At 53.1% G+C, this 25,707-nt stretch overlaps 10 protein-coding genes across 10 annotated transcripts in view; 6 read left to right on the top strand and 4 right to left on the bottom strand.

Moving 5' to 3' along the window:
• BO95DRAFT_447391 (uncharacterized protein) overlaps positions 1-47 on the bottom strand; it is an 810-nt gene extending 763 nt beyond the window's left edge. Inside the window, exon 1 of the mRNA XM_025587609.1 lies at positions 10-47. The gene's annotated coding sequence lies outside the window, so the exon portion shown is untranslated. The remainder of the gene's footprint in view (positions 1-9) is intronic.
• A 995-nt stretch (positions 48-1,042) lies between these two features.
• BO95DRAFT_507749 (P-loop containing nucleoside triphosphate hydrolase protein) lies at positions 1,043-5,696 on the bottom strand (the record flags this gene model as incomplete). Its single annotated transcript, XM_025591271.1, has 10 exons — positions 1,043-1,750; positions 1,829-2,348; positions 2,374-2,650; positions 2,708-3,193; positions 3,243-3,946; positions 4,096-4,541; positions 4,609-4,829; positions 4,893-5,418; positions 5,480-5,649; positions 5,678-5,696. The coding sequence occupies 10 exons, from the start codon at positions 5,694-5,696 to the stop codon at positions 1,043-1,045; spliced, it is 4,077 nt and encodes a 1,358-aa protein (XP_025437440.1).
• A 948-nt stretch (positions 5,697-6,644) lies between these two features.
• On the top strand, positions 6,645-8,576 carry BO95DRAFT_447390 (Annexin). The gene has a single exon (XM_025587608.1). The coding sequence runs from the start codon at positions 7,000-7,002 to the stop codon at positions 8,215-8,217; it is 1,218 nt and encodes a 405-aa protein (XP_025437439.1). The 5' UTR covers positions 6,645-6,999; the 3' UTR covers positions 8,218-8,576.
• Positions 8,577-9,135: 559 nt separating this feature from the next.
• BO95DRAFT_423652 (thiamine pyrophosphokinase-related protein) lies at positions 9,136-10,397 on the top strand. Its single transcript, XM_025584640.1, has 2 exons — positions 9,136-9,249; positions 9,325-10,397. Exons 1-2 carry the CDS (start codon positions 9,209-9,211, stop codon positions 10,289-10,291), a joined length of 1,008 nt encoding a protein of 335 aa, XP_025437438.1. The 5' UTR covers positions 9,136-9,208; the 3' UTR covers positions 10,292-10,397.
• A 470-nt stretch (positions 10,398-10,867) lies between these two features.
• Positions 10,868-11,838, top strand: BO95DRAFT_507742 (PLP-dependent cysteine synthase family protein; the record flags this gene model as incomplete). The annotated part of the gene is made up of 1 exon (XM_025591270.1): positions 10,868-11,838. The coding sequence occupies exon 1, from the start codon at positions 10,897-10,899 to the stop codon at positions 11,836-11,838; it is 942 nt and encodes a 313-aa protein (XP_025437437.1). The 5' UTR covers positions 10,868-10,896.
• A 399-nt stretch (positions 11,839-12,237) lies between these two features.
• Positions 12,238-17,419, bottom strand: BO95DRAFT_280173 (pleiotropic drug resistance family ABC transporter). The gene is made up of 2 exons (XM_025581639.1): positions 16,343-17,419; positions 12,238-16,274 (listed from the first exon to the last, which is right to left on the bottom strand). The coding sequence occupies exons 1-2, from the start codon at positions 17,010-17,012 to the stop codon at positions 12,472-12,474; spliced, it is 4,473 nt and encodes a 1,490-aa protein (XP_025437436.1). The 5' UTR covers positions 17,013-17,419; the 3' UTR covers positions 12,238-12,471.
• Positions 17,420-18,622: 1,203 nt separating this feature from the next.
• On the top strand, positions 18,623-20,513 carry BO95DRAFT_456985 (fungal specific transcription factor domain-containing protein; the record flags this gene model as incomplete). The annotated part of the gene is made up of 4 exons (XM_025588449.1): positions 18,623-18,944; positions 18,995-19,619; positions 19,669-20,238; positions 20,291-20,513. 4 exons carry the CDS (start codon positions 18,623-18,625, stop codon positions 20,511-20,513), a joined length of 1,740 nt encoding a protein of 579 aa, XP_025437435.1.
• A 496-nt stretch (positions 20,514-21,009) lies between these two features.
• BO95DRAFT_468303 (uncharacterized protein) lies at positions 21,010-21,494 on the top strand (the record flags this gene model as incomplete). The annotated part of the gene is made up of 3 exons (XM_025589361.1): positions 21,010-21,217; positions 21,278-21,372; positions 21,438-21,494. 3 exons carry the CDS (start codon positions 21,010-21,012, stop codon positions 21,492-21,494), a joined length of 360 nt encoding a protein of 119 aa, XP_025437434.1.
• A 546-nt stretch (positions 21,495-22,040) lies between these two features.
• BO95DRAFT_476855 (C2H2-type zinc finger protein) lies at positions 22,041-24,275 on the top strand (the record flags this gene model as incomplete). The annotated part of the gene is made up of 2 exons (XM_025589954.1): positions 22,041-22,117; positions 22,349-24,275. The coding sequence occupies 2 exons, from the start codon at positions 22,041-22,043 to the stop codon at positions 24,273-24,275; spliced, it is 2,004 nt and encodes a 667-aa protein (XP_025437433.1).
• Positions 24,152-25,481, bottom strand: BO95DRAFT_507730 (HpcH/HpaI aldolase family protein). Its single transcript, XM_025591269.1, has one exon. The coding sequence runs from the start codon at positions 25,232-25,234 to the stop codon at positions 24,425-24,427; it is 810 nt and encodes a 269-aa protein (XP_025437432.1). The 5' UTR covers positions 25,235-25,481; the 3' UTR covers positions 24,152-24,424.
• Between the last annotated feature and the right edge of the window lie 226 nt (positions 25,482-25,707).

Raw genomic sequence — 25,707 nt, 5'->3', positions numbered from 1 at the left:
AGATGAAGAGGGAGAGATGAAGAGGGAGAGATGAAGAGGGAGAGATGAAGAAGGAGAGATGAAGAGGGAGAGATGAAGAGGGAAGGATGATGAGGGACAGAGATAAAGCGAGGAAGATTAGGAGGGAGATCAGGAGATGGGTGTTAGAGTGAAGAATAGTGGGGCAGGAGAGTTGATGAGAATGGAGAACTGAGAGGACAGATATGTAGACAAAGCCCATCTCAGGAGTGAGGGGGTGCCTAATGTACTCTTCTCATACATTCACTGCATGGTCGTTAGGCCATCTGCCCTCAGTCTCTCATCCTAATGCGGACATCGCGTTGACTTCAGTTGTTACTTATAAATACCCTTTATACTTTGGACAAACATCAACCTCTTCTCAACTTTTCAGCTTTGTCTCTTGCACTTCAGCACTAATCAACAAGAACGTCAAGCAAAGCCCATAACCTAAGCTATCCTTGACCAGCAGTGGTGAGCACATGGTGCATAGGCAACAGCTTCCTTTCCCGATATCCATGATACAGCGGAACACAGCTGTACTTGGCAGACATGGGAGCATGTTTGCCCGATCGACACAACATTGCACAAGTCAACATTCATCTACCTATCCGATATCACAAGTTCAATCCGGATAGCGCATATATTCTACGCTGAGCATTGCCCAAGCTAGGTCAACCACCCTTCATTTTTTCTGACGATAACAGTCGGGATGCCGTTGTAGCCCGAAGTCATGGAACCGAGACCATCAAGTTTCTTCTGATGAGAGCAACGAACTAGAGGGAAATACAAACTATTGTAAGATCATGTGGTTGTTATTACTCAAGTTAATGATAAACCCTTACCACTTCCAAAATTTCAGGTCGGAGGGTTAATCGGGAGATCTTCGTGAAATTGCCACAGGATTGCTGTGTAGCGTTGACTACAACTTATTCAGTCAATGATGATAAGGACACCGAGTGTACTCGATCTGGCAGATACGTTATTCCTGCGAGACGATGGACAACATTGATTATGCAAGTATGTGCCAGCCAGAAGCTAGAAACTAATGACTTGCAGATCGCGTCTGGTCATACAACTGCCCAAACACCGATCCCGAACGTCCAAGCAACACCGAGGGAGCATCATACTCCACCACCCGACCCTCATCAAACACTGCAATCCGATCATAATCCACCAAAGTATGCACGCGATGCGCAACCGCAATAACAGTGCATCCGCGGAACTCCTCCCGAATAACTCGCTGCATAGCCTCGTCTGTCTTAACATCCACGTGACTCGTTACTTCATCTAGCAGGAGAATCTTCTGTTTCGAGACAATAGCCCGCGCTAAACAGAGCAGCTGCTTCTGGCGCGCCGACAACGGCAAGTCCTCTATACTCTTGTCAAGACCACCATGGGCTGCGACGTGCTGCCTGAGCTGGACTCTCTCCAGAGCACGGGGGATCCTGTCATCATCCGTGGTCTGGAACGTGGTAATGTTCTCCCGGACCGTGCCGGGAAAGAGGACTGGTTCCTGAGGCATCACGGTGATCTTGCTGCGGATGCTATCACGCGGACAGGATTGCAGGCTCACGCCATCGATACTGATATCCCCGCTTTGGATCTCGATCATGCGCAGGAGGGCCAGGATGAGAGAGCTTTTGCCGCTGCCGGTGCGGCCGCAGACGCCTAGCTTGGAGCCGGCAGGGATGCTTAGTGTTATGTTGCGGAGGATGGGGGAGACGGTTGGGGCGTAGGCCATGGTAGCATTCTGAAAGGTGATTGAGCCGTCTGAAGGCCATGTAAGAGGGGGGGTTTGGGTTTCGTGAGAAAGATGCTCGGTGGGCACCTTTCTGAAGCCTCGGATCCGGTTGACGGCGCCTATGCTAGTATCTAGGGATGTCCAGCAGTTGACAAGCTCGGCGAGTTGCTCGTTCAATGTGATGAGAGATATGAGGGAGACTCCGATCGGGCCAATCTTGGGCACAAAGACCGCGAAAACAGCCAACATGACTGCCAGAGCCGCGACAAGCAGATCTAGAACAAGAGCCAACCAGCGCTGAATGATGAACAGGAAGTAGTACGGTCGCTGGGATGTTTGCAGTAAGTCCCTGTGCTCCGCCTCAAAGTTACCCTGCCAGCCAAAGGCACGGATAGTGATAAGACCGCCGAGAGTCTCGGTGAATTGGGTGTACAGTGGTGACTTGGCTTCCAGCTCCAGATGGCGAAGCTGCCGAGATGAGCGAAGATAGAAGTTCTGGATCCAGTAGACAACAAACACGGTGACAGGGATGAACGTGGTCATGTATTTTGCTCCAATGCAAATGAACGCCACGCTGATGACACACTGGACGAGGTAGTTGGGATGTCTTCAAGAAGTCTGCTGGAAGCGACCGATCTAACATTGTCATGTCTTGGCTGAAGCGGTTGAGGATGACACCAGTGTCGGTTGATGTATGCCAGTATAGCGGTGCATCTTTGACCTTGGTTACCAAATGCTCGTGGAGTCGACTTGAGGACGTGGGGACGATGCGACAGAAGACGAGCCACATGCAGTAGGCCCAGAGGGCTGCCGCGGCCACTGCTAAGAATGTGTAAATGCCAATATACCGTGCCAGCTGTCCGAACGGGGTTTTTTCATTCGTCTCCGCCCACCACTGAGCCCAGAGACCTGCAGGAATGGATTAGTGGGAGGCGGAATGTGCATTCTCGCGTTAGGTGTACTCACTTGTGAATTGCGCACTGAAGAGACCAACAACCAGCGCTCCTGCATAAAGCATCATTGACCACCCGCCCGACGTGCGAGAATAGTAAGCATAGTCGTGCAAATCTCCTTTATGACGTGCTAAGACGTCGTCAGGATCTATTGGATTGCTGGACCGGGGTTTCTGTAGCTCTAGATCGACATTGTTTGGTTGAAGGGATATGTCTTTGAACTCCTTCTGCATGACATGATCTCGCAATATCTGGAGAATCTGAGGAGGTCCCTGCTCAACGATCATTCCTTTATCAATGAAAATGGCATGGTCAGCATGAGCTAGATGATTCCACCCATGTGTCACCAATATCACCGCAACTCCGTTGCGACGTAAGATGCCGTCAGAAGCAAACACGCGGGCAAAGACCTGAGCAGCGGTGGTAGCATCCAGAGCACTCAGAGCATCATCAAAGATGGCTAGTTTGGTCCGCGCATAAACTGCACGAGCAATGGCAACTCGCTGCCGTTGTCCACCACTCATTGAGATGCCGTTGCTGCCAATAACCGTGTAAGTCTTTCTCGGGCAGAGCATCGATGTCGCGATCGAGAGCTGTCGCGTGAAGGATAGTGCGGTACCACTCTTCTTCATACGGGAAAGGGTCGCAGATGTTGTCCCGAATCGAGCGGTTACGGATCCATGTCTTCGTACCGCAATACGCGATGTTGGCAACATTGATGTGGATAGAGCCCCTGAGACAAGGCACTTCGCCGAGACATGCTTTCAGTAGTGTGCTTTTACCAGAACCAACTGGTCCGGCGACCATTGTTAAGGATGAAGGAGAAATTCTGATGTTCACATTCGTTAGTATAGGGTCTAATGTGCTTGTCCAGCCGAGGTCAGCGTCAGACACATGAACTAGATCAGCCGTGGGAACATGCGTCCTCTCGAGTTTGCTTGGGCTTGGAAAGAGCTCAATGTATCCTGCAGTTTCAGTTTTCCCTTCAACTGCGGTTGATTTGGATGCGGCAGTGGCAGTCTGTGGCTGGGCAGTACGACGATCAGGCTTTGTGTCTGCTGTAAGATAGGCTTGAATCCTCTGGATGCTTTCCAGGGCGCCCGCCACTCGAGGTCCTGAGTAAACAAGGTTTGACAACGGGGTACTCCAAAGAGAGATAATAGAGAGGGTGGTGAACGTCGCAGCCACATCCAAGGGGGCACGACCCGTATGAAGGGCGATGGCAGCATAGATACTCAACGTAAGCACTGGACTCAAATTTGTGATTGCACCACCTAGAGGTGCGTATTAGTCTTCACACGCTACACTCGGAGAACACCCTGCAGCTATATACCAAGCAGATTCATTTTCACCATAACATGGCGAAACTTCTTCCCCCTGTCCAACTCGTTGATTCGTAACTTCTGCATGATCAGTCCCAGGCGGAGATGCAGATTCAACATCTTGATGGCGGCAAAGGCATTCGAATAGTTGGAGGCAAACGCCACTCTCTGCTGTACGGCCTGCATCCATAATTTCTGCCGACCAGGCATTGAGCTAGAGAGGAGGTGCATAGATAGCATAGCCACGAGAGAAACAAAGGCAGGAACGGCCGCTGCCCAGGAGACTTGCCGCTGCAACAGGTACAGAGCAATACCGGTTTCCACAAGGCTAGCCCACACTTCATGCATGTTTTGGATTCCAAACGCAATATTGTCGATGTCATTGCTCATTAGAGTCAAGGCAGCCGACTCGCTGTACTCATCGAATCGCAGAGTCAGGGTCTTCTGGTAAATCAAGGAGACTACTGCGCCTCTGACGTTTGTTATCAGGCGGTAATTGTGATGCTGATAGAGACAATCGAATATCTGCACCAGGAAACTCGACATGAGCTTAGCTATCAATATGTCGCAATGGGCACATTGTGGTTCTTACCCCTTTGAGCAAGAACACCAGTCCAAACGCGCCTATCAAGCCATAACCCTTGTTCCGGTCAGGCTTGGCTTCCTCGACATAGTCCTTCAATGCCGTTATCAGGAACGGCTGCGAGTAGCTTAGTCCAATAACTGCTAGTCTCGCAATGAAAGAACAGATGATCGAGGAATTGAAAGTGTACATCATGCAGTAAGCCAAAGCATTGTGTGAACGTTTCGAGGCTGTGTCGCGAATCAGAGACTTGTACACGAGCATCTGAACCTATCGTAAGGAGTATGACGTACCACGATTCCATGACCTATTCAACTGCTTATGCAGTAGATCAGCGGATAGGCTTCTGTCAAGGTGCGGCAGATCGTCGATGGAGAACAGAGACTTGAAGCCTAGAAAGAGGTACGGGTTTGTCCACCAGAAAAAGGCGCGACTGTAGAGACCAGTGATGTCCTCATTGCCGTACTGAACTTCACCATGTTTCAGAAGTGCGTGCTTTGAGCGGGACTCTAAGCAAAACCATGTTGCCTTGATTGCAATACCTGCTGAATAGAGTCCCTCGATAGTAGTATTAGATGCAAGCCATAAGCTTCTAGCGCGCACCGCATCGAGAAGAAGGGACACAGATAAAGCAAGATTGAGAATGTGGGAAGGGTGGATAGAGAAGAGGTGTTCCCAATGCGACAGTAGCAATAGGCCAAGTGAGGTTGCGAAAGACAAGGCCGCAGCTGGTAGGGATGCTCGTGTTCGTGGCGCATGAGGCAAGAGCCAAACAATCAGTAATGCTAGTTGAGTTGCCCCAAATGCTTGTCCGAGGCCCTAGAGACAATAAAGTGTTAATCTCATGCCTACGGCTATGATCTGGACGAGACAATCGTACCAATTTGGCCCAGTAGAGCCAGCTTTGCGAGACCTTACGAATCCGCTCGGGTTGCAGCTGCTTCCAACGAACAAGAAGGATGAGCAAGAGCAGAAACGAGGGCGCAATTGAGAAGAAACATTCTTCGAATAGTAAGGTGAAGTCAAACCCGCCGCGACAACCATGGCTGGCTTGAGGACCGAACTCATTGTCTCCCACAGGTATGAATATTCTCCATTGGTCCGTAAGTCAATGCTGAGACAGGTTGTGGGGAATTCGAAGCTTCCAAGGGGGGGGGGGGGGCGTCAAGCTTATAATTATGGAAAAGCTGCATTAGTCTACGCGCTTTGGGCTGTGGCTGACGGAGGTCCGTACGGAGCTAATATATCTGGAGCCAACCACCCCTGAACGATAAGCAGACTTACATACAACCATCGAGAGCTGATGCATGACGCGCAACTACTAGGTCTAGTCCGAGCTCTAAAGAGGGAGCATCAGATTCTAGCTACCAGTACCCACCAATGGCCATCGCTACAGGGAACACCTTGATGCGAAGGTGCCCTAATCGGGAAGCACCGAGCCTTACAGCCAGTGATAGTCTTCAAGCCATTTATTTGTGATCTAAAGGTGATATTGCTTGGGTGTATTTACAGCAACATATACCGGACGTATGGGTTACATGGTAATTTTTATGTTATACGGTTCAGCTCTGTTTTGCCCTAAGAATAGGGATTGACTAGTAGGAACTGACACTCAAGACATATACAACAAGAGGATAGATAAGAGCTTGACTTTGGAAATTCTTTAATCTGAACATAGAGAAATAATAATTTTTCTCGCGAAGGCTAGACGTATGTATTAGTCTTGCTTTACATTATATTTACAGCACACGCCAGTATAATCATTTTGAATGCGATATATAGCTAAGGATGGTTCAGGACTATAAGTAAGATGTTCTCAAATAACATACGTTGAAACAGGTTAATGTTATCTCAGATAGGGTTCCAGACAGGTTTGCAAGGCAAAGGAAAAAGACTTAGGCCAGATGTTGGAACTGCACAGTGTACGGGCGGGCTCGACCTGCTGCGGCGGCTGTCATTGCATCTGCGGGGCTGCCGCTGATCTTCCAATCTGGCTTCCAACTCTGCGGGGTTGACCCATATACACTCATAGATACTGTAAATATCCACTCATAGTTTTACTTGATAATTCTTCCTTGGGTGTATGTCATGAACCACCGAGGTGATGTCATGGCTGCCTTGGCAGCTCCTGGCTCAGCCACATTGCGAGGTCGGCCTTAGGCTGCGCCACAGTGGTTACCATGGTTCGGTCCGGAAGGCGCCTCCGTCCCCTCTCGTCATCGCAAAACGTTCGTTCGCAGCATTGAAGATGATTCTTGATTCTTCCTTCCACTCCCCTCCTCTCCTCTCCTCTCTTCTCCTCTCCTCTCTTCTCCTCTCCTCTCATAACTTACTTCCTACTTGCAAACATCCGCAGCTTCAAGTAAACTATTTCCAGAATCAGCTATCGGACAGATAACTATGTCCTACCCCTACCACCAGCCACCGGTGATGCACAGCCAAGGCCCACCAGCCCAGTGGGACTACAATCAAGGACAAGGACATCCAGCACCTTATCCCGGACCGCACGGTGCATATGGCCAACAACCATCGGCGCCAGGTTGGCTGCCGCCACCAGGAGGAGCTCGGCAGCACGGATACCCCGCAAACAACAACTATCAATATCCACCTCCACCTCCACCTCCACAGCAGCAAGGGTACGGCCCCCCTCCCGCCTTTCCATCGCTCGGCTATGCGCCCGGCCAAATGGCCCCCGGGGATTTTCGTCGCGAAGCCGACGCCCTGCGCAAGGCGATGAAAGGCTTCGGGACGGACGAGAAGGGCCTAATTGCCGTGCTGGCCCGGCTAGATCCGCTGCAGGTCGCCGCCGTCCGCGCCACGTACCAGTCCCACATCCGCCGGGACCTCTACGCCGACGTCAAGTCCGAGACGAGCGGCTATTTCCGCCAGGGGCTCCTCGCCATCATCGACGGCCCCCTGGCCCACGACACGGCGCTCGCCCGTGAAGCCGTGCAAGGGATCGGCACCAAGGAATGGCTCCTGAACGAGGTCCTCCTCGGCCGCTCGAACGCCGATATCCGTGCCATTCAAGCCGCCTACGAACGCACCTATCGCGGTCGCTCGCTCCAGCAAGACGTCGCCGACGACCTCTCCTTCAAGACCAAAACCCTCTTCACCGCCGTGCTGCGCGCCGCGCGCCACGAGGAAAGCATGCCCGTCGACTACCGCCTCATCGAGAGCGAAGCCCAGAACCTCCACGGCGCCACGGCCGCCCGCATCGTCAATAACGCGGACGAGGTCACTGCCCTCTTTGCGCGTAGCTCGGACAACGAACTCCGCGCGCTCAACCAGGCCTTTGCCAGCCGATACCATCTCTCACTGGAATCGCACATCGAGAAGGAGTTCTCCGGGCACATGAAGGACGCGCTGCTGTACATGCTGCGGACGGCCTTGGATCCGGCGATGCGCGACGCGGTCTTGCTGGAAGAGGCCATGAAAGGGATGGGGACAAAGGATAACCAGCTGGTGATCCGCGTGGTGCGCCTCCACTGGAATCGCCAACACATGGAAACCGTCAAGCGCGCTTACCACCACCGCTTTCGCACCGATCTGATACAAAGGGTGAAGGGGGAGACAAGCGGTGATTATCAGAGGCTGCTTGTGGCTATGTTGGAGTAGCGGCTGCGGTTGACACGTAGTCGGGATTTTCCTATTGTTGTTCACTCCGTCAAGTCTCACAGCTTTCTGGGCTGCACTGGCGTTTTTTTTTGTGGATTCTATGGTGCTACTATACCCTCTGTTACCCGGATTGGTACGAGATGATGGCCTGTGGCTTTTGCTTTTCTGTTACATTCTTTTCTTAGCTTTGTCGCCTATCCAGATCCTTCTAATTGATCAAAATCATAACACTCACAACTTTTCTTCATGGTTCCATGGGAGTTTATCCATTCATCTCGACTAACCTAGTGCTGCAATAACCTCATCGACTATTGAGTCCGGGCCCTTCCAGTCTACCGGTACAAGCAGCAGGCTTCTGGAGCTAGCCCATAGCTGCCACACTTAGATTGGTTGAGAATAACGAGAAAGGTATATTCTAGGAGAATGAGCACGAGAATAGTTGAGGAGATATAACCTCTATATGTAGCTCCATACGCTGTATCAAAGACTAGGAGTATTACCGCGTTGTTTCTTAAACAAACGCTCCTTTGTCCGCTGCTGCATTTATATGTCGGAGATCCGAGCATACCACCGCTTGGAGTAGTCAGGTATGTATATACATTCCTGCCTTGAGTTCTACACAGCCTCATCCTAAAGCATCGATTCAAGAAGGATTTGAAACTAATATCTAGTCTTGTATTCGAATAGACATGGTAGTGTGGTTTACCTGAAAGCCCAAGGCGGCAAGCAGCTCGGGGCAGAATCCGCGAGAACTCCGGAGCATCGCCGGGCCACGCACTCGGATCCGGATCCAAGCTTCCCGACTGGCTCGATCCGCTCCACAGGCCTTGGCAGCCGGCCAGATCCCGGATTGCGCCCGAGAGGAGTAGATACGTGTAAGTTACTGGTTGTAGCAGCACATCACCACACGTGGCCCATTGGAGAGCCAATTTCGGGACTGCCAGTTTAAACACACCCACTTACAGCGGAGTTGAGACAGATACAGTCAGCTATGGCCAAATCTCTCCACGCCATTGTCGCCGACCTAGATAAGTACGTAGATCTTCCTGCACGCATCGCAAGAACCACGAGGATGGATTGTTGATCGAACTGTACTGCACCTCCCAGCGTCCCGTACAGTGATACCGAGCCGGCGCTGCACGCTATTATCCTCGACAAATATCATGCGCTGCGAGTCGAGGGCATCGATGCGGATCTGGGATTCATCCCCACGACCCTGGTGCGGCGCATTCCCTGGCCGGAAAGAGACTGGGTGGTTGTCGAGCATTCCCGCGCAGTCGTTCTCATGACGCCTCCCGAGATACCTGCCTCTTGTTCTCTCCGGACGCAGATTCTGGAAGCTGTTGTCCACCGGATGATCGAGGCTGGACTCACCGGTATCCGGGACGGCTGGCGCGATGAGCGGTTTGCGGTCTGCGGGCCGGACGGCGACGTGGTTTTTGAGGTTGAACGGTCGGCCAGTGCGTATTTCGGCGTGGTGACCAGTGGGGTGCAGATGCTGGGGTATGCCATCCACGATGACGATGGGGATGAGCATGGTCGACTCCGACTGTGGATAGCGAAACGCTCGATGAGCAAGCAGACCTATCCGGGGATGCTGGACTGTACTGCAGCCGGGGCCTTGGCTGTTGGGCAGACGCCGCGCAGTACGGTCATGCTGGAGGCTGCGGAGGAGGCGTCGATTCCCAGGATGGTCCTGGAAACGGGCCTGCGACGCAGCGGATGTATTTCGTATTTCCATGCCAAAGGTCTCAGACCACAATTCGAGGGGGATGACGACTCGGTGGTGCTGCTCTTGCCCGAGGTAGAATACCTCTATGAGCTTCAACTGGACCCCGGGACGGTGCCTCGGCCAACGGATGGAGAAGTGGAGGACTTTCGGCTTTGGGATGTGGACCAGGTGCTCGACGCTTTGCGGAGAGGACTGTTCAAGCCGAATAGCGCGGTTGCTATCATCGACTTCCTCATTCGACATGGTATGATCAGTCGAGAGATAGAGCCAGGGTATGGCGAGATAGTGACGAGACTGCATCGACGTCTGCCATTGCCGTGGCGCCAGAGTTGGGATGACTAGGATGTGTTCCTGGGTGGTAGCTTGTATGGACCTCAACCTTTGCTATGCATAGTATATTATTATGAGGATATTCGACCCGCGAGGAAGATGCTGTGGCTCTTCTCGGAATATGAAAAACCTGCCGAAGGAAGTGCTTGGTTGGAGCACATAACGTAGTCTAAAAGGTGAGGATTAGTTAAATCCAGCGAACGGCACCGAGTTGACGTATATGACACTCATCAGGTGTTGTAGTCCACACCATCTCCGCGGAGGTCCAAATAAGGCAATAACCTCGATGCTCCAAGTGACACTATGCTGGGCAGTATGTAAAATTTCCCGCTAAGACTCCCTCCAGTTGGTCGAAGAAGTTACCGTGAAGGGACAAACTCCAGTGAGCCGGCGGACTGGATGCGGTGGATCCGGCCGATACCGCAGGATGTCGAGATCTGAACTCATACTTCGATTTAGTCAAATTCTGTCACTTATGAAACCATCTTTACTTATATTCAACCTTCATCCTGCGTGAGAACTGCAGTCTTAATACACAACCATGTCCACCTAAGTCGGTGCTCTTCCCCCCCCCCCCCCGAACTATACCCAACACCATCCCAAACTCATATCTCAAGATGTTACACGTCACCCCTCCGGCAAGGAACATCCTCGACGCAATAGGCAAGACCCCCGTCATCCGCCTGAACCACGTGGCACCCCCCGACAGCGCCGCGATCTACATCAAGCTGGAACTCCTGAACCCAACAGGCTCGTACAAGGACCGCATGGCGCGGTCGATCATCGAGGAGGCCGAGCGGCGCGGCACCCTGCGCCCAGGAATGACCGTCGTCGAAGCCACAGGTGGGAGCACGGGCCCGTCGCTGGCGTTCATCTGCGCGGCCAAGAAATATGCCTTCCGGGTGGTGTCGTCGGACGCGTTCGCGCTGGAGAATCTGCGCACGATGGAGGCGCTGGGCGCCAAGCTGGACCTGGTGCCCGGCCCGGCGGGCATCACGCCGGATCTGATCCCGTCGATGGTCCGCCGCGCGAAAGAATTGGCGCAGCGGGAGGACTACTACCTTGCGGATCAGTTTGACAACAAGGATGCGAGTATTGGGTATGAGGGGATTGGGCATGAGTTGGTGCAGCAGTTTCCCGGCGGCATTGATGCGTTCTGTGGGGCGGTGGGGGGCGCGGGGATGGTGATGGGCGTGTCGAGGGTGCTTAAGGCGCAGTGGCCGTCCACGCGGGTCGTGGTGCTGGAGCCGGCGTCCTCGCCGACGATTACGGCGGGGCGCCCGGGGAAGCACGGCGTCGACGGGATCGGGATTGGGTTCGTGCCGCCGCATTTGGAGCGCGAGTTGTATGACGAGGCGTGGGCGGTTGAGGAGGAGGAAGCGCGCGCGATGTGTCGGCGTCTGGCTAGGGAGGAAGGGTTGCTGGTCGGGACGTCGACGGGTCTCAATGTGGTGGCGGCGATTGCGTTGGCAAAGCGTCTGGGGCCGGGGAAGACGGTTGTGACGGTTGCGGTGGATACGGGGCTCAAATATATGAATGGGAACTTGTTCACTGGTTAGGCTCTCCTGTCGGAATATCTAAAGGATATGGATCAATCTTTGGTCCACTGCGTCATGTTTCCGGTGATATACAGGATCTTCGGGTGACATGCACATATTGATGATGGAAACCTGTCGCAGGACTAAGAGAAGAAATTATGAATTCCGTTTGCCATCTGTTTTATGATGATACTCCATGTCAAAGCACATATTCAAGGTGAGATTCCCAGTAAGAACATCCATATGAAGGAAGTGTGTAATAAGTGTTCAGAGAAAGTAATCTATACTCTAAGCAAGAGCTCTAGGTGGCATAACCAAATAGAAGAGTAACATGAAGAGAATAAGGACAGAAGAGTCGAAGCAGAGATACCCTGGTGGTACATTTGCATACAGCAGTTCCGCGAAGAAGAAAAATCAATCCAAAATAAAAAAGCGATTTGAGGAAGAGATCCAACGAGAGTCAGGAAAGTAATAGATAAATGAGTCGAGTAGGTAAATGAGTCTAGACGACAAAGGTAGGGTGGTGGTATATCGGGGCTTTGCTGTAGTGAATGTGGCAAGTCATTCACAAAGACATTCTAAGGCAGCGGTCGGTGCAAACGATAGGCAGTGGTGTAGCAGTAAAAAGCACCGCATGAAATTATAGCAAGCAAATCACGCCTTCTTGGCTTTGCCAGCCGACTTGGGAACTCTGGCCAACCAGTAAATCCCCACCGCGGCCGCAATGTTGAAGATGATGTACACCCACATGAGCCCAAAGTTCCGCCACGCGTCGGAGAAATAGCTGGAGACGGATGCGAGGAACGTGTCGGTGCTGCTGATGGTACAGAACTGGCAGTTCGACGTTGCCGATGGATCTTCCAGGTACCCACCCGCGACGCTGATGTAGGCCTTCATGTAGCTCTCACACGTCTGATTGTTTGGGGGGTTGAAAGTCAAATACTCGACTGACTCGCAAACTGCCTTTGTTCCGGAGATACCCGTACTCAGCATCGCTGAGACCAAATATGTGAAGGGCGATACACGGTACATAAAGATCCAGAATCCTGGCATCGCCTCCGGGGTAGCCAAGACACCGCAGAAGATCAAGCAGAGAGAGAAGAGAAGCGTCGCGATATTACCACCAGTCTCGGCCAATTCGATGCCGGCGATGACCATGTGAGCGAATGTGGACGTGAAGAGGAGAAAGACCCAGATCAGAAGGAACATGAGCGCCGAGCGCTCGTTCACTGCGTGCGTGGGCTTGGCGTTGTTGTATAAACCAATGGGATAATACCAACAAACGAACATCAGGACCGCCATCAAGGTGTTCCATGGCAATTCGACCAAAATGTTGGCAGTCATGAATGCCTGCCAGGAATAGGCCTTGGAGGGCCGTTCACGGACTTCATACAGCGAACGTTGGGTACAGAAGAGCGGCATGATCTGCTGACAGAGGTTGCCAAAAATGGTCATCAGCATAAAGATGGAGAACATCTGGTTCTGCATGCCTTGAATCGAGTTGCTCGCGTGGAAGAAGGAGAAACCGATGTAAAGAGCGGTCAAGACAGACAGAGCAGTTTTACTCCAAATATAGGTCGGGGTGCGGTAGTACTGCGCAAACACCCGAACCAGGCATTCGTAAAGCTGGATATGAAAGGGTGCGGCGAATTCCTTCAGGGCCTCCGGATCGGACTCATCCTTGGGCTTGGCAGATAGGGTTGACCGGAGCTCAGATAGGTGTTGCTTCACTCCTGTGTACTCCGGAGACTCTCTCCACACCTTGTGCCAATCGATATCGGTCTTGGACCCGGGGGCTGCGCCAATGACGTCAAGCATCCATTCGGCAGGATTTTCTCCATTCTTCAAGGTGTGAGCTCCGTTCCTCTCGAAATAGTTGGATAATGTCGTCGAGTTTTCACCAATGTCGCCGAAGTAAATGGTCTTACCCCCCTTTGCTAGAAACAGAAGGCGATCGAACCGTTGGAACAACATGGCGGACGGTTGATGAATGGTGCAAAGAATGGCTTGTCCATGCTGAGTCAAAGTATCGATAAGGTCCAGAATCGACCATGAAGTCTGACTATCGAGGCCGGACGTCGGTTCATCAAGGAAGAGCAAGAGCTGAGGCTTGGCCGCAAGCTCAACACCAATAGTCAAACGTTTACGCTGCTCGACGTTCAAGCCCTCGCCAGGAACACCAACAACTGCATCGGCGTATGCCTCCATACCGAGAAGCTTAATAACCTCATCCACATAGTCCAGCTTTTCCTTCCGGCTAAGGTGGGCTGGTTGGCGCAGCAAAGCACTAAATTGGAGTGCTTCACGAACAGTCGACGTAGGTAGGTGCACATCCTGCTGCTGAACGTAACCAGTCTTTCTCTGGAACGATTGATCGCGGGGCCTTCCGTCAACCAACATATCGCCGGTAACGACACCCATCGTGACTCGAGTGGCCAACACGTCCAACAACGTGGTCTTTCCTGCTCCGGAGACACCCATCAGAGCCGTGCAAGTTCCAGGCTTCACCCAGCCATCCACATGGTCCAGAATCCGCCGGTCTTCGCCTTTAATGGTGATATCATAGCACACATCCTCCCAGTGAAAGATCGCAGTTTGCCTCTGAATGCGAACATTTTCTTGGTCGCCGCTGGTCTCGGTCTTCACAGCACCACCAGGCCTGGGTTGGACCTCGACATCTCCTTCTGTAGGAAGGGTGGACTGATGGCCCCGACGGAACAACAGGACCTCTCCCTTGGACTTCTGCTCCGAGATGTATTCGGTGCTGACCAGGTAAACAAAGGCGAAGAAAGCCATAAACCCAATCAGAATTCCCAGGTTGCGCCATTCATGTCCAGTGGTATACTGGTAACTCTGCTTGAGGTACAGTGACCCGTCCACGACTGTTGATCCAGCTTGGGCACCAACGGTGGAACAGATGCGATAATCCATGGACACTGAGTCATATTGTGAGCCAGACGGAACGATACTCGAGCATTCAAAAGTGCGACCGGAGAATTCGTTAATAAGGAATGATTCGAACGCGTAGGCCACCGGGTTGATATAGTTCATCCAGCGGGACCAGCCGAGCATGTTCCGAGTGGGAATGACGAATCCAGTGTAAATAACCATGCCAAGAATAAGCAGGGCAGCGGGGACCAAGGCTTGCGAGAGTGAACGAGATGTCGCAGCGATCGTTCTGAAAACCATACTCATGGTGTAGGTGGTCACCACGGAGAATAACCAGAACGTGAAGACCGCTCCTGCATCCCGACGCAGATTGGTCATGAAATACAGAGGCAGATTGAAGGTGATCGAGTTCAGCAGCTTGTAGGGAGTATCGCACAGCATGGAAGCTACTGCTTCCGCGAATGGGTGATAAAATGCATATCGTGCCTGTTTCTCAACAATCGGACGTTGCGCATAGAGTGTAAGGATTTCGAGGGCACTGGAAAATGCGTTGAGGAGGACTGCATAGAATAACAATGCTCCGCGTGAGTAGAAGCTCGAGGTGTTGTTGGGAAGGTTGAAGAAAACGGATGCGACGATCAAGGCGATGATGAAATTGCCGATTAAGCCAGAGAGAGTCAAGCTCATGTCGCCTTTGAGTCTCTGGAAACCCCGGGTCGTACAGAGGGAGATTTGATCCCAGACTGAGATGGTATACGGGGATTTCAGGCGTTGATGCTTTGCCTGCATCGCCCGTCGCGCATCCACAAAGGCTTCGTATGAAGAGCCTTTGAGAGGGTATTGACTTTCAAACTCATCAATCTCTCTCAAGAGTTTGGCTCTCGCACTACTTTGTTTCCAGGCAGCTGCAAATTCGTCCGGAGTGCGAGGGACACGGTTCTCGAAGCCCGGGCGGACCTGTCGTTCTGAGGGCGAAGTCAGGGATGTGAGGAAATCAGCCGTGGTTTGCCGGTCAGGACACTCAAACCCCATGTCAACAAAGAATTGCTTGGCTTCTGAGGTCGGTCCGAAATAGATTTGCCTTCCTTCATACAGCACAGTTACCTTTTGGAAAACGTCGTATGCGCTTTGAGAGGCTTGGTAAATAGCAACACACGCTGTGGTGCCAGTATACTTGCTCATCAAGGCCAGATTCTTACAGAATTCGAGAGCATTCGCGGAGTCAAGACCTCTAGTGCTGTTATCCCATGCTTGGAGTGGTGCTTGGCTCAACATAGCCTCTGCGATACTGACACGCTTTCTCTCACCACCACTAACTCCACGCACGAAATCGTTACCGACACGGGTGTTGATCGTGTGGGAAAGACCAAGCATCGCCATGACCACGTCTCTCATATGCTCAGCGTATTGTTGTCGGCTGACACCTTCGAGGCGATTTCGGGGAGCCCTGGCCAATGCGGCAAATTGGAGCGTGTCACCAACAGTCAGCTGCGGGAAGTGAACATCTGTCTCCGCGTTGTAGAGGGCTTCGCCTCGGAAGGCGTTGTGCATCTCCTTCGCAGGGATACCTAAAGGGAAGCACCCACTGTAAGCACTCATGAGGCCACCAGACGAGTGCTGCGAGGAGGGAACTTACCCTGGTAGTTGAGCATCGATTCCTCCGACATTTCTATACCATTCATCTCCCCAGAGATCGTCTTGAGGAAGGTCGTGCACCCCGAGCCGGGTCTGCCAAGTACAATGAGCATCTCTCCTGACTTGACAAGCCCATCAAACTCGCGCAAAATATGAATCTTCTGCATCTTGGTACCCATCAGCTTTCGAATAAGGGTACCAAATTCCAGAAGTGAATTGAGAACGTTTTTCTGGTAGTCAGTGGGCGAGCCGTAACCGTGTACACTCAAGTTCTTGAAAGCCACGCCTGCAGTCCTGTCCGGGTAGCGCTCAGGATCACGCGTGCGAATGGCGAGGAGCATCTTAATCCAATCTCTGACTTGGAAATTGGGACTGTGTGGATTCAGCTTCGATTCCGGGTCAGTGGTGACAAAGGGGTTCTCAAGGTCGGCCTTGGTTGAGTAGCGAGTGGACTGTCGAGTAAGCCGGCGTGCGAGATCACCCACACGAGCCTCCATCTTGTCTTCCCGTCCTTGAAGCGTCGCATCATCTTCGCTGGCTTCCTGGTCAAACTCCTTTGGTCCTGAAGCTGGATCGTCATGGTAGGCTGCCCCGCCATTTTGCGGCAGGTTGTGGCTGACCACCTCTTGCGCCCGCCCGGCGTTGGTGCTGGTAGTAGGGACGAACGACATATTAAGAGGGGATTGTGTTCACAAAAATCTTAGCATGAAACGAGTAAGCTTGAAAACAATTAAAAAAGCGAAAACAAAGTAAAGGGTGCCTGACAGTGTGGTGCAGGCCCTTGACGTCCGATCAGCCTACGGAAGGCGCTGGGTCCTCCCAAGGCTTCTAGATTGACAGAGAAGAAGGTTTTGGTCACAAATACCGAAAGACCGCTTGAAAGACACCAAATCCAGAGCAAAGGTGAGGAGCCTGCGAAGGTTGTGCTAGATATACATAGTTGATGGACCGCGCGGATTCTAGAACGACCCGCTTGCGGAGCGTTGAGAATCCGATCGTATTTGCTCATCGTGCAGGGCGAACACCCGGGGGCCCGAACAAGATTGTATAAGCAAGACATAAATTGTCCAAATTGTGACACATGTTGCAAATGAGAAGTACCAGCTAGGCGTCAGCAGTGAGTGTCCGGCATCCGAGCCAACCAAAGCGTGTTAAGACCCAGAGTCAGGGGGGTGGAGACCAGTCCCTGAGCCCGAGTCAAAAATTGAGTGAACGTCCGGGAGCCGAAAGAAGCGTGAATGGATCTAGCTGGACCCACGGAGCCATTATCAAAAGTCAATCAATGGGCTGAAGTCTCGGTGTGTTGGGAGTCAGAGGAACGACAACACCATAACCCAACCATCACTGAGGCGGCCTTTGCGAGCAGGTCTGTATCAGGGAAAAGATGCAGAGCATGATGGTTGTGGTCAAAGCGCTGTCCGAAGGCGAAATTTACGGAATGACCGGGCTGGGATGAGAATAGAGATGAGGGATGAGGGATGAGGGATGAGGCAAGTGGAGAAGCAAAAGATGATCGGCAGGCTAACGGTCCGGAGAAGCTGCTGTATTGTTACATCTCCAATACCTACCGCCCTCACGATTCTGCCCAACATCCGGCCTCCGAAGCCCCGAATAGAGCTTAGCTCATTTATATTTGCCCTGGCCTATTGGACAGATCTCTCTCAGCGCAGACTTTGTCGTGGTACGTGAAACTTTTCGGTACGGGTTATACGCAGCTCTCCCTCCTGGCAGCCATCAGGGGTATTAAAGGTATTAAAGGTATTAAAGCTGATAAGTTAGAGGTGGAGTCAAGTTGATTGAGCCTACTTACCTAGTAGCCACGTACTGTAACTCAATAAGGTAGTTAGCCAGTCCAGTGACCGTGGACTGTCATTCCTGCTACCTTATCCCAACCATGCTCAACGCACACCATGACCGGCCTTCCTCCTCATCTTCATCATCATCATCATCATCATCCATGTCCAACACGCGAGAGTCGCCTCTCTCGCAGTCACGCCACCAACGTAATGACATCCTCAAGAAACGGAAGGTATGCGTGATTATGATTTATTACTAGCTATCTTAGATTCTGATAGACGACGAACCAGGCGTGTGAAGCATGTCGCCGCAGCAAAACCAAATGCGATTCCTCCATGAACTCCAGGTGCTCCCGCTGCGAGAAGATGGGTATCTCGTGCACTAGAAACGAGCAGAGATACAGAACCATCCTGCGACGGTGAGTGAGCCCCACGCATCATCTCCCAGGAAATTCATTCACTAATTGGTCTTATGAAGAGAGGCAATGATCAACCACCTCGAAGGAAAGCTAGAGAGGCTCGAGACCCATCTCAGTAGCATCTTCGGTGCGGGGGAGATCAGTTCTATGCCAGACACGCCTCCTGATGACCCCGATCCACCTGTTTCGGCACCCAACCATCTCGGGCTCGATCCTCTGGATGATTTAGATATTGAAGACTTTTTGGATCGACAGGAGCCAGTCTCTGCAAGCATACCCTCGGAGAGTGTTGTTTGTTCCGTGCGCGTTGAGAGCGGAGTGGGTCTGCATCAAGAGAAACCCCCGTGCTTTTACATCCCAAGGTGCATAAGCAACACAGGTGCGGGATGTAAGTCAGACCGCAACCTGAGATGCCTCCTTCGTCTGACTCTGGCACAGGTTTCTCAGTCTTAACAAATGAAGGGTTAGACTGGATATCACAAAGAGCGGATTCGAGTCATCTTGATCATCTTCGTGGGAGTGTGGCCTCCGAACCTCAGTTAAGCTCCTTGTTGCCACCCAGAAAGCTATTTTGCCCGTTCCCACGGGCAGAGCTTTTGAAGCAGCTCCTACATGACTACATGGAGTACTTCAACCTTACCCTGCCGGTATTCACTCAGGCAGACGTTGACGCTCTGTTTGCTGGCAACTACACGGATCCGCAGGTGCACGGCCCAGGCCAGTGGGCCAGCCTTCATGTCATCTTGGCTGTCGCCTACATGCTTCCATCCACAACAGGTCGGCCTGATCATCAGACTAGCGCGCTCTTTATGAAGGGTGCCTTGCAGGCCATTAATGAGATTCTACTAGCACCCCCTGATCTCTGGGCATGCAAATCTACATTAGTGATGGCTGTTCTGTTCTTGTCATTGTCTGCTGCTCACCCTTGCAGTTCGCTTATTGCCATTGCTGTGCAAATCTGCAACCAATTAGATCTAGGCAATTCGGAAGCCCTGCGATGTTCTGTCGAAGAAAGGCAGAGTCGAGATTTGCTCTTCTGGATGGTCTGTGCAATGGATAATGAGTATATGCGACAAGTCCTCTACTCTTGGTGGCTGTTCTGACTGTTACAGGATATCTTATCGATTCGGGGTCCCCCCAGCACAGAAAGAAGACATAGTTGGGGAGGCGTTGCACATCAGTTCTCCCTCAAGCGCTTACAGCGTACCAATACGGAACGACTCGGATACCTTCAATCTCTTCCATCCCACTGCCGAGCTTGTGCAAATCAGGAGCCAGATTGTTCGACAGTTGTATCTAGCCTCCGCGGTCAACAAACCTTTCGACCAGTTACTGGCTCTGACGGGTGATTTCGACCAAAAGCTGCAGGCGTGGTTGCGAAAACTTCCTCGCGAACTGCAGCCTGGGTCCGGAGCATCCCCACCATTCCGAAAAATGCCCGTGTTCCCGACTCTTCTGTTTATTCATTACGCCTATTACGACTGCATGATTGCCATCCACTCTTTGGTGGCCATGAGAGAAGTCAACACTGCGCAGGATCTTCTTGGCGGGCTCAGCCTTTCCGCCTCACCCGGATTTGCCGACAACCCTCGGGTCCTGCTTTCCACGTCGCTCATGTCTAAGGCTGCAAGAGCATCCCTCGCCTTGTTGAAATATTTACCACGGGATGACATAAATCTCGGGTGAGACCAAGCTGCTTCTCTCAAGATCCCACAGTTTCTGACTTACCATCAGTATCGCCTATCACTACCCTTCTGTCGCGATGAAAACGCTCGCTTCAAGCATTATACGCAACCCGCGGCCCGCCTCGGAGATACATAACCTGAAAATGCTCCACCAAGCAGAATCGTATCTATCGCAAACTGCTCGCAATTCGACCCACGAAGCAATCCGGCGCTTGTCCAAGGCTTGCGCGGACTGCTGCGCGGTCGCTCAACGGGCCATCGATGCTGCATAATTCGCTTTCAATGGTGTTCCATACGGTAACCAACGAATACTCTCCAGGCAACATCAAGGCTCGAGTTCAACTCGGTCTGTCTCAAGCTGATACAAATCCCGACCGTAGAGACTCATCGTGTCCTTGATCTACCGGCAAGAGATACATCAAGCCGGAACATTGAACACATACACGAGCGCACAATTTCTGGCTCAGTCAATCAACCTACCGCTGGCGTCATCTCACTCTATCCCTTGATTCGAACAATACAAAACCATGAATCACCGGGCGCAAGGGGCTCACTGACACCGGATTTTCGAATGGCTGCGTCTCAGCTCCACATGCCAGGGACGGCGTCTGCCTAGCTTTAAGCTTCTTCCTTCCTCGTTTCCTGCTCCTCGTCCGGCGAGGGTAAATCCCCCGGCACAACAGCGGACATAAAAACGCTCCCAGGTCCCGTCTTCAGAATGCGTCCTGATTTACTTCCTTTCTCACCGAGTCATACGAAACCACCAAAATGAGATTCACACTTCCTGCTTTTCTTCTCCTCGCTGCGGTGGCTACGGCCGAGTCCGTCCTCGACTATAGCGACGGTCTCCCGCTCTGCTGCAGCAACACCGACAAGATCGAGGAAGCGGGCGACGACGTCATCCAGCAAGTGACCAGTGCTTTTGTCGGAGCGGGCGGTGGTGCCTGGGATCTGGGTGATCGGGTTGCGGGTGAATGTACGAGTCCTCACTGGGGCAAGGGATGAGATTGGCATAGGTTACTTACAAACCGACTAGGCATCCCCGCGTTTCCTACGGACTGGAGCTACGAGCGCGAGAACTGTACGGACGGGTTGAAGCCGGTCTATTGCAAGAAGCACGCTCACTGGACTGTAGGTCTAGTTTCCTCTCCTGCTTTGGGGGATGACAGCTAATGGATCCTATCTATTTCTCTCAGTTGACCCTGAACGGAACATCGGTCTCGAGGAACGTACACGGGCAGTGCCACCTGTAAGGGATTTATATGTACGGTGCTTGGCCGAGCCCTTGCATTGGAGGAATGTGAATAAGACACTTACAAATATCACGAGATATGAGGCTCTCAAATTGGCTTGCACTGTGGAAAGTCAAGGCCTCCACACTGTTGTGAAATGGTCATGTAGATTTTCGGCTGTCAGTGGGACGCAAGACAAATAGCAGCTTGTTTACGGGACAGTCACCACCCTAGTTCTGTCCTCGTCATCACCTTTGCTCTCACATCTGAAGGATCTCATTGGTGTTCCCCTTGCCTAGCCGATGATCCTTGGCGAGTTTCCCAGTACGAGGTGAAATACAGAACCTCCCTGGCCTTGCCCTGGACGTGGGGGATCATGGATTGTTGACGGCAGCCGATAAAGGAGTCGTCGCTGGCCAATCAGCGGCCGACCAGAGATAAGATAAGCAGGCCGACAGCAGATTCCATCGTCCAATCAGACCGGGTTCATTGAGCTACCAGATAAGCCCAAAGCCCAGCATCCATATTTCCATCTGCTTTTCGTGACTGCAGTCAATGTTTTCTCTTATGTGTCTGTTTACGTCGCTTTCAACAAAGGATCAAGCATACTCAAGTGCTCACGGTTCTGTCAGGCGAGCGTCGCGGTGATTCGCCCAGCCCAATTGCCGAATAGCCGATCTGACGCCAAGCAGCGATCTGCTTTGCGGGGGTGGGGTAAAGTACCTACTAGGTAGTACTCCAGTACAAGCCAGCGTTAAATACTCTCGCTCCCCCAGATATCTTTCTCACTGGCAACACCAGCCTCCTGCCTCGGGAGTGACTGCACCTGCTCAGCATCGAGTACAATACACTATGTCGGTCGCTCATTCTACCAGACCGGTCCCACCCTATCAGCCCTTCCAATGTTCCATCTGCCAGAGCCGCTTCACCAGACATGAAAACCTCAAGCGCCATGCTGCCCTGCACTCGCGTTCCTCGGGTGAAGTCTCGCTGGCCTGTGGCCATTGCAGCGCGACCTTCTCGCGTCCGGACTTGCGCAATCGGCATATGAAGCGGAAGCACCCCGAGCACCACGAGAGACGGACAGCCAAGAGAAGAAACTCGCAAAATAAAGGTGACCAGTCATGCTCGATTCATCAGCTCCAGCTGGCTGGCGCCGAATACGAGACGGCGAGGACAACCCGACGTCGGCCCTCGGCACGATCCTTCCGGAGGAGTCCGAGTCACGCCGCGCTGGAGGTTTTTGAACTCGACTGGAATCTATTACCAGAACCACCAGCTTTTGCCCATGCAGATTCTCCCACCTCCAGCAATAAATCACCCGGTGTATCGGACTCTCCGGCTCGATCTCTATCCAGTATCTCGCTGCCCGTACAAGACGATTGGTTTCCGTCCGACCTGCAGATCCGTCGGGGATGCGATCTCTTCTTCAACCATGTCTCCTGCTTTCTCCCTTTCCTGCATCAAGCAACTTTCGATACTACGCAGGTATCCGCACATCTCATCCTGAGTATTCTCAGTCTTGCCTACCAATATGGTGACGATCCGGAACGAGAGGACGAATCCGGGTCTGGCGCTACCCTGTCGGTGCAATGCTTCCATCGTGCTCGTGCTCTCATTCCCAGCCATGAAGACGACGCCGACGACACCATCGAGATCACTTCGCACCTGATCACCATCCAATCCTACCTCCTCCTCCAGATCTGCGCCATGATGTATCTCTGCGGCGAGAGCTCGACCCAAGGCCTCAAGATGCACACTGCAATGATCTCCCTCGCCCGGTCCGCAGGCCTCATGCAACCAACCCCGACCTCCTCTTTAGCCTCAACCTCCGACCTCGACTCCCTCTGGCACGCCTTCATCCACGCCGAATCGCACAAGCGTACCATCTTTGCCGTCCACCAGATCGATGCCCTGTATTACCAACTCCTTTCCATCCCACGCTGCATCTCCCACCTGGAAATCAAGCACGACCTCCCCTGCCCCGAAAACCAGTGGTCCGCCTCGACGAGCGCCGAATGGGCCCATCTGCAACTCACCTCTCGCTCCGCCACCACCGCCGAAACCCCCATGCTGCAGTATGCCGACGCAATCCGACATTTCCTCTCCCCCACCGCCGACGTCCAACTCATCGCCCCCTTCGACCCCTACGGCGCCATCAACATCGCGCAGTTCCTCATCTCCAGCGCCCGCGAGATCTCCGGCTGGTCCACGATGACGGGGATGTTGAGCATGGAGCGATTCGGGGCGCTGCGCTCGTCCCTCGCAGCGCTGGGTCCATACCTCCGTCCGGAGGATGATCTCGTTTCTACGGCAGAAGGCATGCCCAGAGCGACCAGTGTCCGCACCATCACCTGTGCCGCAACGTGGGAAACGGCCATGCTCGAGCTCCAGATGTGGTCTCCGTTGCACACGGGGGGCATCGTCGGGGCGAGCATCGACACGTGGCTGCAGCAGTCGACGCGGCTGGCGCCGACCTCGTGCGAGGTGCTGTGCGAGGTGGACACGGTGGTGCAGGCGGTGCAGCCGCACGTGGACTGGTTTCTGGGGTACTTGGACCGGTGTGCGGCCCTGCAGGCGGAGGCGCCGTGGGTGCTGCTGTACGCGTACCAGGCGTTCTTGGTGGCGTGGCAGCTGGTGCGGTGGGGGGTGCCGGGGGCGATGGGGGTGGTCGGGGTGGCGGATGGTGACGGGGAGGGGGCGCTGCACTGGGCCAGGACGGTGTTTGGGCGGCGTGAACGGTGGCAGATAGGGCGGTTGATCAAAAGATGTCTGGACGAGCTGGGGAGGGGGTGTAGTTGAAACTACCTTCCTGCCTTCAAACCTACTGCCCTCCCTCCCCCCTAAGCAGAACACAAGATCCTTCTAAACCAAACCGGACATGAATTGAATATGTACAATCTTTTACCCCCCCCCAATCCACTCTCAAACTTCCCAATCCATCCCCAAATCTAAGACCTTGCAACCTCCAACTCAGCAATATACCAATTCTGCACCGCCTTCGTATCCCCCGTCATAGCCACAGTATCATACATGCCCCTCGCCTCCTTGGCCAACGCCCCATTATTGACCATCCTGCCCACCCACTTCCCATACTTCCTCCCCGCCTCCACAATCTTGTTAATCGCCTCCACAAACACCGGCTCATCCCCGCGCGCAGGAACATACCCCAACAGCGCCTGCGCGAGATCATTCGGCCCAATAAACACCAAATCCACCCCGGGCACCGCACAAATCTCCTCGACATTCTCGACCCCCTCCTTCGTCTCGATCTGCACCATGGTGATGAGCGTCTCGTTGGCCGACACCATATACTCGGGGGTCGTCAGCCCGTGCCCGATAGCCGGAAACGCCGACCCCTGGCCCCGCACCCCGTAGGGGGGGAACTTCGAGGAGGCGACGACCTGCCGCGCCTCCTCGGCGGTGTTGATCTGCGGCACCATGATGCCGTGCGTGCCGGTGTCCAGCGCCCGCTTGAGGATGTCGTGCGCCGGACCCCGCACCCGGATGATCGGGGATACCCCGAGCGCGGAGATGGCGGCGACGCTGTTGTGCATCGCGTCGTCGGAGATGTGGCCGTGTTCGCAGTCGATGATGATCCCGTCGACGCCTGTCAGGGCGACGACCTGCGCCATGCGGACGGAGGGGAGCGCCATGAAGGTCATTACGGGGTAGTCCGAGGTGCGTAGTTTGTTGAGCAGGCGGAGCCGCGGGTTTTGGATCGTGGTGGTTTGGGCTGTGGGGGGCGATTTTTGGGTCATTTTGGTGGTGGTTGTGGTGGGTCTATGGGGATTCCGGGGAAAGAGAGGGGTGGTTGGTTGAGGAGGGTATTGATTGATTGATTGTTTAAGTTTGAGGGTGAGTGTGAGTGACAATGAGAAGGACTATGGTCAATCACGGCTGGGGTTAAATATCCAGGGACGCAGGTGGGTTCAGGTGGGCAGTGTTTGGGTGGATCTCCGGGTAGTGCAGCTGCGCTTATCGGTGGGAGGAGCTCCGCATTTTAGGGCATGGCAGATAAGGCGGGGGAGGAGGAGGAGGAGGAGCAGCACTCTTCTTCTTTCTCCTCCGCTCCTCCTCCCCTCCTCCCTTCTTATCTGCTATCTCCACACCACAACACAACTCACTGATACGGTCAATTGAGTGTGATCACTATCATGAATCCTCTCAATGGCTATGCATTGACCGACTGACATATAACTGCATCCATGCACAAGACAACACCAAAACAATG

Source organism: Aspergillus brunneoviolaceus, assembly GCF_003184695.1.
Source record: "Aspergillus brunneoviolaceus CBS 621.78 unplaced genomic scaffold BO95scaffold_88, whole genome shotgun sequence".
Classification (NCBI taxonomy): domain Eukaryota; kingdom Fungi; phylum Ascomycota; class Eurotiomycetes; order Eurotiales; family Aspergillaceae; genus Aspergillus; species Aspergillus brunneoviolaceus.
Note: the sequence above shows the minus strand (reverse complement) of the source record. Positions and strands in the feature narration are given on the sequence as shown.